The following is an 11,518-nucleotide window of genomic DNA, read 5'->3' on the forward strand; positions in this document are numbered from 1 at the left end:
TAATTTAAGACCACTAGTACGGCACAATTATCTGTGTTGTTGTTAAACTGAAAAAATGAATCGCCCGCGTTAACGCGCTAATTTGCCCAGCACATATATATATATATATATATATATATATATATATATATATATATATATATATATATATATATATATATATATATATATATATATATATATATATATATATATATATAAATAAATAAACAAGACTGAAGTTATTATTTTTTTTATAATTTAAAGTGCAAAATTATATAATTATAATTATTATTGTTATTCATTGAAGATCTTCCCATTTGCATTATACTGTATATATATATATGTATGAAGACTTCAGATGCAAAAGCCTCTAAGTCCGTCTGACGTTTTTCTTTCAAATAAGCATTTTTGTCAGGCTTCTATGTATAGGTTTCTACCTAAGTACCGGTACTTCTGAATGGGCAGAGGCTGGGATTTAGTGGGTTTGAAGTGAAAGTATTTTATGAACGTATACTATATGCGGAGAGCATTCACTCAGTATCGTTATCTAATTTTTGACCGAAGTGGCTTTTAGAGGCTTTTGCATCTATATATATATATATATATATATATATATATATATATATATATATATATATACACTCACCTAAAGGATTATTAGGAACACCTGTTCAGGCACGTGCAGAGGGGGGGGGGCTTTGGGTGCTCGAGCCCCTGCCCTTTTTCAAAATGAATCAAAAGTGCCCCTCTCAGACAAATATCAAGGATAATATTGTGGTCAATAAAACTAAATAAATGTGATTATTATAACATGACAATGCATACAATAGTAAAGAACGGCTCAAAAGTCGGACAATTTCTGTTGAGGCGTTGCCATAACGCGTTGCTATGGATTGCGTGCGTTTTGATTGACAGCTGATTTTCCACTGTTCGGAAACGGCTCTCGAGCCAAATATGGTCCTTTCAGAAAGTGTGTGGCCTCACGGGAAAAAAGTAAACCAATATATTTTTTTTCATCCATAATCAGAGCTAATGTGTTGATTTAATTACAAAGCTATATATTAGCTATATATTTTAAAGTATTACACTATTCACCAATGCCCGTTTGTTATGTATAGGCTATACACCAACCAATCGTGATCTGGCAAAGTAAGTTCAAATTCCATTGGGCGATGTGAAGTGGTAATTTTCTGCTCTTATTCATAAATCGGCTGAAAATTACTGGGACAGACGAACTAACGTTTGTGGATCAATTTCCTGCTATTGAAATCAATTTCCTTTTATTGAAATTTCAATAAAATTTCATTTTATAAATTGCATCACTGACAAAATGGATTTTAACAGACAACAAACAAATCCCTGCACAAAACCACAGCAGCAAAAGTCGCATTAATGGTAAGTTGTGTTAAATTCACTTGTGTTTATGTAGCCTATATTGATACACCGTTTACTATTTCATGAAACTATCAAAGTTAACAAAACCCAAGTGCCACCGGCACCTACAGGCCAATTATGTGAAGTGTGGCGAAATGGTTAGCCTACATGAAAGGACTTTATTATATTACCATTTTTGAATATTATGCAGCATTATGAAATAAGTCTCTTATGTCCATCAAGCCTGCATTTATTTAATAAAAAACAGCAATATTGCGAAATATATTAAAATAATGTTTTTCTATTTTAAAATAATTTAAAATATAATTTATTCCTGTGATCACAGCTGGATTTTCAGCATCATTACTCCACTCTTTAGTGTCACATGATCATTCAGAAATCATTCTAATATGAGGATTTAATGTCAATGATGGAAACTGTGAGACTCTTTTAAAGATTATTTGATTAATAAAAAGTTAAAAAGAACAATGTAGTATTTCACAATATTAGGCGACTGTTTTTTCTGTATTTTTGATTAAATAAATGCAGGCTTGATGAGCGTAAGGGTACATATACATATACATTATATATATATATATATATATATATATATATATATATATATATATATATATATATATATATATATATATATATATATATATATATATATATACATATTGCCCCTTTTTTACATTTGAGCCCCTGCCCCTGACGAACTCTCTGCACGGCCCTGCACCTGTTCAATTTCTCATTAATGCAATTATCTAATCAACCAATCACATGGCAGTTGCTTCAATGCATTTAGGGGTGTGGTCCTGGTAAAGACAATCTTCTGAACTCCAAACTGAATGTCAGAATGGGAAAGAAAGGTGATTTAAGCAATTTTGAGCGTGGCATGGTTGTTGGTGCCAGACGGGCCAGTCTGAGTATTTCACAATCTGCTCAGTTACTGGGATTTTCACGCACAACCATTTCTAGGGTTTACAAAGAATGGTGTGAAAAGGAAAAAACATCCAGTATGTGGCAGTCCTGTGGGCGAAAATGCCTTGTTGATGCTAGAGGTCAGAGGAGAATGGGCCAACTGATTCAAGCTGATAGAAGAGCAACTTTGACTGAAATAACCACTCGTTACAACCGAGGTATGCAGCAAAGCATTTGTGAAGCCACAACACGGACAACCTTGAGGCGGATGGGCTACAACAGCAGAAGACCCCACTGGGTACCACTCATCTCCACTACAAATAGTAAAAAGAGGCTACAATTTGCACAAGCTCACCAAAATTGGACAGTTGAAGACTGGAAAAATGTTGCCTGGTCTGATGAGTCTCGATTTCTGTTGAGACATTCAGATGGTAGAGTCAGAATTTGGCGTAAACAGAATGAGAACATGGATCCATCATGCCTTGTTACCACTGTGCAGGCTGGTGGTGGTGGTGTAATGGTGTGGGGGATGTTTTCTTGGCACACTTTAGGCCCCTCAGTGCCAATTGGGCATCGTTTAAATGCCACGGCCTACCTGAGCATTGTTTCTGACCATGTCCATCCCTTTATGACCACCATGTACCCATCCTCTGATGGCTACTTCCAGCAGGATAATGCACCATGTCACAAAGCTTGAATCATTTCATATATATATATATATATATATATATATATATATATATATATATATATATATATATATATATATATATATATATATATATATATATATATATATATATATATATATATATATATATATATATATATATATATATATATATATGTATATATATATATATATATATATATTTTTTTTTTTTTTTTTTTTTGGCATAAACCACATTTAATTTTGTTAGATTTTAATATTGTTCCAGCATCACATTGAGTAAAGGATGACAGAACTATCCATTTAATCATCTTATGAAGGAAAGATAAATATATAAAAACACAAAAGACTGAAAAAAAATTTCCTCTTAAAAGCAAACATTTTTTATTGTTAGCGTGAGTTAGGCTGGCTTAATGTAGGGTTAGTTTAAGGCCACCTTTGCCTCTATAACAATACAGAGTTAATTTGAATATGTTCACCACTGATTCAAATTTCAGACCCCTATCCCCTGTGTTCCCTGCTAAAATATTTTCAGTCAAAGATAATGCTTATTTGCTCACCAAAATTTCACAGAAATTCTGAGTGAGAGTTTCCTGCTGCTCATAAAAACATTCCAAGATTCAGGGGTAGTGGTGGTATATTCAGTAAAACTTTGTTAAATTGTCTCATACCAACAGAACATGCCCAGTCAACAATTTGATCTCACAATGATGTCACTATGAGCTCACAATATTCTCATGGTGCGGTCATAATGTGAGTGTCACAGTGAACTAAAAGTGTAACCACACAGAGCTCTCACTGTGTGCTCATACTTTGTTCACAACATGAGGTCACTGCACAATCACAGTGCACTCATACTGTGGTGGAAATATGAGGTCACATCACACTCACTGTGTGCTCATACTGTGGTGGAAATATGAGGTCACATCACACTCACTGTGTGCTCATACTGTGGTCACTGTGTGCTCATACTGGGGTCACTGTGATGTCACTGGGCACTCACTGTGTGCTCATACTGTGGTCACTGTGTGCTCTTACTGTGATCACTGTGTGCTCATACTGGGGTCACTGTGTGCTCATACTGTGGTCACTGTGTGCTCATACTGGGGTCACTGTGTGCTCATACTGTGATCACTGTGTGCTCATACTGGGGTCACTGTGTGCTCATACTGTGGTCACTGTGTGCTCATACTGGGGTCACTGTGTGCTCATACTGTGGTCACTGTGTGCTCATACTGTGGTCACTGTGTGCTCATACTGTGGTCACTGTGTGCTCATACTGTGGTCACTGTGTGCTCATACTGTGATCACTGTGTGCTCATACTGTGGTCACTGTGTGCTCATACTGTGATCACTGTGTGCTCATACTGTGGTCACTGTGTGCTCATACTGTGATCACTGTGTGCTCATACTGTGATCACTGTGATGTCACTGCGCACTCACTGTGTGCTCATACTGTGATCACTGTGTGCTCATACTGTGGTCACTGTGATGTCACTGCGCACTCACTGTGTGCTCATACTGTGATCACTGTGTGCTCATACTGTGATCACTGTGTGCTCATTCTGTGGTCACTGTGATGTCACTGCGCACTCACTGTGTGCTCATACTCTGGTCACTGTGTGCTCATTCTGTGGTCACTGTGATGTCACTGCGCACTCACTGTGTGCTCATACTGTGATCACTGTGTGCTCATACTGTGGTCACTGTGATGTCACTGCGCACTCACTGTGTGCTCATACTCTGGTCACTGTGTGCTCATACTGTGGTCACTGTGTGCTCATACTGTGATCACTGTGATGTCACTGCGCACTCACTGTGTGCTCATACTGTGAGATCACCATATAACACCACTATGCAATAATGGTGTTAGTTCACTGTTATCTAAAATGATTCAGTTAACTCAAACTTTTACACCCACATTCTTTATTTCCATAAATAAAAACAATCAAACAAAAAGTCAGCTTTTTCCTTTATTTGGTTTCCTTTTCAGCCTGGTGTTGGCGTTGGACAAAAAAATTTCTACTTGGCGAATACATTCCGCGTCTGGTGTTGTTCTGGTGGTTACTTTTAGCTTCTTCACCTCTATTTCATTTTGTTTGTGAAAACACCTGACACATTCTAAAAACACAAAGAGCAAGGTGTTAACATTACAATTTCTATAGCAGCATCCAGATGCACAAACCAAAACTTAAACACTTACTTTTCAAACATGTCAGGAGCACAGGTGGCAACACCTTCTTCCCATCTTTCCCCGTTCTGTTATACAGACAGAGAACATTGTCTGACGCTATGCTTTTTAAAGCCTGTCTCACCATCTCACCTATATTGGAGCTGCCGTGAGTATGGATGAGATGGTGTACCTGACAAAAACATACATAATATTGTCATGATTAAAATATACCAGGCTTCAACATTTCTTTTACATGGTATCTGCTGCAAAAAAATAAAAAAATAAAACTGTGGCTTTGTTGTAAAAAATAAACGCTAAATTTATATAGTAGTACTAACATAAAGCTCTCGATAATTTTTGTCTTCTTCAAGCCTCTGACAGAAGGCTTCAAACGTTTCAAAGCTGGAGCACTGTTGTTGTTTAAAAAGTTCCTCATGGGCATCTTCTTCTGCCTGCTTCATGAGAACAGACTTAACTTTTGCCAAGTCATTCATGATGAAAGCTTGTCTCTGTTCCAGCATTTGAATTTGTTGGAGTATCTTAGTATTCAGATCTGAAAAATTGTAAAGTTAGATTGTTATATAGCAAAGGATTGTTGTCTGTATAAATAAATAATGTCTAATTGATATATCACATACCAAACAATTTCTCCATGGTGACTTTGCATTTTGTTTCCTTCCCTGTTATCAAAATTACATACATAAGGTCAGTGAAATTGTATTTATCTAAATCAGTTATATTGTTTCTATATTTATTTTTCTACATCAATTAAACCGTTTTTTCCCTGATCGTTTTATCCACAATGCACATGTAGGTGGTTCACTTTAATTGTGGGGACATTTGGTACAATGTAAAAAAAACACGCGCACGCACACACGCGCACACACGCACGCACACGCACGCACACGCACACAATAAATTATATTAAATTATAACTCACCTAAAGAAGCAGAGCTTTTGGGATGATCATCCTCATGCATTGCCACATTTCCCTGAAGAGTATCTGTGAGAGTCATGACACAACATTCTCTTATAAGGTACCTTGTGATGTGTTTGCATGTGTTAAAGGGAATATCTATTGTCTCACCTAAGAATACTGGGTTGGGCTGGCTTGAGTTTAAATAACTGTCATCAGGGCTTCCATTGTTATCATCCAGACAGTCACCTGAACAATGCGAATTAGAATGATCAAATTAGCTTAACCAGATTCAATTTAAGAGAAAAAGTGTTTCATACTCACCCGATGTTTTGACACACAGAGCTTTCTGAATAAGTGGACTCTTGACTACTTTCAAGAAAAGACATAAGACATTCAAAATCTGCAAATAAAATTATAAAGCTGATTCTGCTAAGTTCCTTAGATAAGTTAAAACACAAGCTTACCATGGTATCTGGGAGTTTTGGCCAGCTGAACATTCTTTGTCTTCAGACCAACTCGCTTCATTGCATTTCTTGACTTCTTTAAATGCACATCATCTGTTTATCACATTAAAATTAGTATGATCACCTAATCTTTTGCCATAACAAACCTTGTATACACATGTCAAGTCATGTGATGTTGTTGAAGATCATGAAAGTCTGAGAGGAAGATATAGAAGTAAGTGGCTTAATGTACATCAATACATGAATGCATGGGTTTTCTAACCGGGGTCAGGGGACCCAAAACATTGTAAGGGTCTTCATAAAATTCATAAAAAACATAAATATTAATATATTCAAACATTGTTACAGTCACATTTTTAAGTTCTTGATAGAGACATTTAAGTGTTTATATTTGGGGTTTTTTATCTGTAGTATGGGATTTGTATTTCTTTGTAAAACAGAATTCTTTGTAAAGCTTCTATAAAACTAATAAATTTGAACTAAAAATGTTTATCTTCAGGTTTACATGTCCAACATTACTCCTTAGCTAAAGGTTCATCATATATGGTGGGTTTTGGCAATATAAAGTGTAAAAACCTCTGCATAGTAACACATTATACACACCATTAATACATGAATTTATCTTTTGAATATGTGTGTATATGTTTAAATCACCTGAGACATCAGAGCTTGTGGGCTTGGGATCATCCTCATCTTTTTTCCCACTTCTCTGAAGAGTATCTTTAAAGATAGATCATGCAGAAGAAAAATATTTTATATTAAATAAAAGTTTAGTTAAAAAGTTAAAACACTGTCACACTGAACTTTCTGAATGAGCTGAATATTGACTAATGTTCAAAAGAAGAAAAAAACAAACTAATAAAAAATGGATTGAAAAAACATAAAAGCGCTTTAGCAAGTTCAAAGTTCTACATCAAAGTTAAAACAGGCTAACCATGGTATATAGGAGGTTTGGGCAGTGGGACATTTCTTGACTTCAGACCAGATTGCTTCACTTCATTTCCTGACTGCTTCAAGTTCATATCATCTGTTTAGTACATAAAAATAAAGAATGATCACAGAGTTATGGCTAAATTGTTTTCTGCATACCAATCATTTCAATATATACAGACCTTCACAGGAAGATGTCTCTGAATTGATGTCACTTTCATTACAGAGCTTATTTTTCCTTTTTCTCTTCTCACGTAATTCCACAACTGCAGGGTCTGTCATTGAATAAGTAATTGAGTCCTCTGCTGCTGAGACCCCCGTTGTGTAATCTGAGATGTATTGATTTGCTTGATCATAGTCTCCTGTAAGTGGTAAATTTATGTATACTATGTGTATAATGGAAATTCAGTCAACTATTTATTCATCATTGAATACATAAATATATTATGATTAGTAAATTTATAAGACCACCTATCATAATATTGAGAAAAAAATCTTCCAGAAATGTTAAATACTTATGTAAAACTAAAATTGTGATTGTCTTATATTAAGCACAACAACTTGAATTTGTGTTCTTATACCCACATTTCAGCATCACATTCATTTTCAATTCAAATGCACCATTATTGCAACTTCTTACCAATTGATGGTCCAACGATCTTCACAATGTCATAAACCTTCCAGTTAGGTTTTGGTGGAGAATTGTTTTTAATGTTTGAGAGTGATGATGTCCATCGACACTTCAATGTTCCATTGTCATCAAAAATCCAACTGATTGGTACAACAGATGTCTGTCCATCACCGAATAAACAAATTCGATACTGAAAGACGCACGCGCACACACACACACACACACACACACACACACACACACACACACACACACACACACACACACACACACACACACACACACACACACACACACACACACACACACACACACACACACACACACACACACACACACACACACACACACACCTTAATTTTTGTTTCCAAATCCTAACAGGCCAAAAAGAACTTCTGTATTAGTAAAACATTATATGAAACACATAAATCTTTTACACATTTTTTTAGTTTGAGAGGACAACCTTAGCCACTCTCACTGATTACTGTATTTGATAATTGTTTAAGAAGTCTTCTTTGGACAATTGTTGTGCATCCTAAAGAAAGTGTGTATCATAAAGTACTTTAAACTACACTTTTGTAGATCTACACTTTACATTCTTAATGATGTAGTGTTGCATCTGATGTCTGGGTAAAGTTGCTTGTTATGTTAATAAGAGGATGAATGTCAGTCACTTTGAGTTTTGGTAAATGGGAAGTGACGTTGAAGCTTTTAACATAAAACAGCTACAGTTCTGCAGATAGAAGTTGTTGTTAAAAAACTAGTCATATAGCGTGGTGAAATAAGGCTTTTTATCTTTAATATGAGTATCTAAGAGTAGGCGTACTTCATCTTTTTATCCAAAGAGCAATGATAGTTTGAATGAGCAACCAGTGCAGCATTCTTGCTTACTGTTGTTTTACAGCGCTTGTTAATTATTGAAATATAAGTATAAATAAAAAAAATGTATATATTGAAATATAAAGTTAGTAATGTTGTAATGATCTGACTTAACAGGCCTAACAATTCACAAATACTGATATGCAAACTAGCTGCAGCTAGCAATTTTGGTGTGATTACTGAAGGTAAAAGGGCTGGTGCACATGTAGCATGTGTGAGCAGTACTCTGCTAAAAAAAAAAAAAAAAAAGACCAGACCACATTGCACATCTAAAAGTTTGTAAATAGGCCACTCACCATTTCTGCGGTGTAACAATACCATGCACAACTTTTTCTTCTTCTTTACATGTTTTATGGTGGTTGGAAGACCAGCTTAGATGGTGCATTTACCACCGCCAACTGGACCGGAGTGTGAAGCATTCACAATGAGCTCACGCTTTACACACATGCTGAGGATCACAGTATGAGAATCAGATGAACTCACAATGAGCTCACGCTTTACACACATGCTGAGGATCACAGTATGAGGATCAGATGAACTCACAATGAGCTCACGCTTTACACACATGCTGAGGATCACAGTATGAGGATCAGATGAACTCACCTTGAGCTCACGCTTTACACACATGCTGAGGATCACAGTATGAGGATCAGATGAACTCACAATGAGCTCACGCTTTACACACATGCTGAGGATCACAGTATGAGGATCAGATGAACTCACCTTGAGCTCACGCTTTACACACATGCTGAGGATCACAGTATGAGGATCAGATGAACTCACCTTGAGCTCACGCTTTACACACATGCTGAGGATCACAGTATGAGGATCAGATGAACTCACCTTGAGCTCACGCTTTACACACATGCTGAGGATCACAGTATGAGGATCAGATGAACTCACCTTGAGCTCACGCTTTACACACATGCTGAGGATCACAGTATGAGGATCAGATGAACTCACAATGAGCTCACGCTTTACACACATGCTGAGGATCACAGTATGAGGATCAGATGAACTCACCTTGAGCTCACGCTTTACACACATGCTGAGGATCACAGTATGAGGATCAGATGAACTCACAATGAGCTCACGCTTTACACACATGCTGAGGATCACAGTATGAGGATCAGATGAACTCACCTTGAGCTCACGCTTTACACACATGCTGAGGATCACAGTATGAGGATCAGATGAACTCACCTTGAGCTCACGCTTTACACACATGCTGAGGATCACAGTATGAGGATCAGATGAACTCACCTTGAGCTCACGCTTTACACACATGCTGAGGATCACAGTATGAGGATTGTGTGATGTCACTGTGATCATCGCATGATCTCACGTGTTGACTGGGTGCTAATTAATTGAATGTGTTACATACACTTGTGCTTCTTGAACTTACATGCATTTAAAGTCCTTGAAACATCCTGAGGAACTTAAGAAAATCTACAATCAGCCCTATGCAGCTGTCACATGTTAATTCATGGGATGGGCTATAGCACCAATATGTAAGGGAATCTTCTTTGAAGTTTGAAGTTTACTGAACAAGCGTTTTCCATTTTAGGGACAGATAAATGTACCTAGATCAAAAGAAACCAAGTCTAAAAACCTAATTTGGCGGTTCTGCAATAGTAACAGGAAATATCCTGTTACAGTTCTGGATGTTGCGCTAACAAATTGGCACTATCTCATCGAACCAACAGGATTCATATCCTCACTAAACTGCGTAGGGCAGCCGAGGGCAGAGTAAATCGTGGAGAGCCGCACACTGCCGTCCTCCCTGCGATACATACTAAATTGTTGAGTGATAATGACCAGAGAGAGGGTGAAGAGGTGGATCAGGAGGTACAGCGAGATTAGGCCCAGTGCGGTTGCGCTGTGCCAGAGTGTAGTCATGCGTCACACCGAGGCTGTTGTTCTGCTTAGTCCCTGGAGTGAACAGGACACTCATGGCTCCCTCTGATAACTTGTCTCACCATGCAGATGAGCCAAGACTACCTCAGCCCACCAGATTTCCACACACACATGCGCGCACACTCTCAGACACAAACTTCTGCTGTAGATGCGTTGATTTATACCTAGTCAAACGCACGCACGTTGTTTGCATACTAACACAGTCGCAGACTACACTACAATTCACAGTACCAAACATGCTTCCTACAGCTTCCTCCATCCCAGATCATTTGGTGCAACATATTCTTGGTTTATTTTGGTTAAGAACTAGACACTTAGACAAGAAAGGGCAGCCTGATATTTAAAGTAACCGCTTAGGGGTAGAAAAAAGTTAACGATAAGGTTGGATGAAGTGGATTATACAAGGATACAGTGTTAGTCGAGACCAGCTCATTCGAGTCAGAGTCAAGACTGGCACCAGAAGATGGTTGAGTTCTACTCAAGATGAGACCAGAAGAGGGTCGAATTGTACTCAAGACAGACCAGAAGTGGGTCAAATCTGGTCAAGACAGAGACCAGAGGAGAGTTGAGATCAAGTCAAGACAGAGACCATAGGAGGGTCAAATATAGCCAAGACAGACACCAGAAGAGAATCGAGTCAACTGAATCAATGACA

At 37.3% G+C, this 11,518-nt stretch overlaps 1 protein-coding gene across 1 annotated transcript; it reads right to left on the bottom strand.

The window, feature by feature from the left end:
* Positions 1-4,910: 4,910 nt before the first annotated feature.
* LOC307136012 (uncharacterized protein) lies at positions 4,911-10,900 on the bottom strand (the record flags this gene model as incomplete). The annotated part of the gene is made up of 12 exons (XM_079832758.1): positions 4,911-5,071; positions 5,154-5,313; positions 5,462-5,676; positions 5,762-5,803; positions 6,064-6,126; positions 6,211-6,288; positions 6,364-6,411; positions 6,507-6,599; positions 7,161-7,226; positions 7,441-7,533; positions 7,619-7,798; positions 10,765-10,900. 12 exons carry the CDS (start codon positions 10,898-10,900, stop codon positions 4,911-4,913), a joined length of 1,335 nt encoding a protein of 444 aa, XP_079688884.1.
* Positions 10,901-11,518: the final 618 nt, after the last annotated feature.

This window comes from Gobio gobio (genome assembly GCF_949357685.1).
Source record: "Gobio gobio genome assembly, chromosome: 13".
In the NCBI taxonomy this organism is placed as follows: Eukaryota; Metazoa; Chordata; class Actinopteri; order Cypriniformes; family Gobionidae; genus Gobio; species Gobio gobio.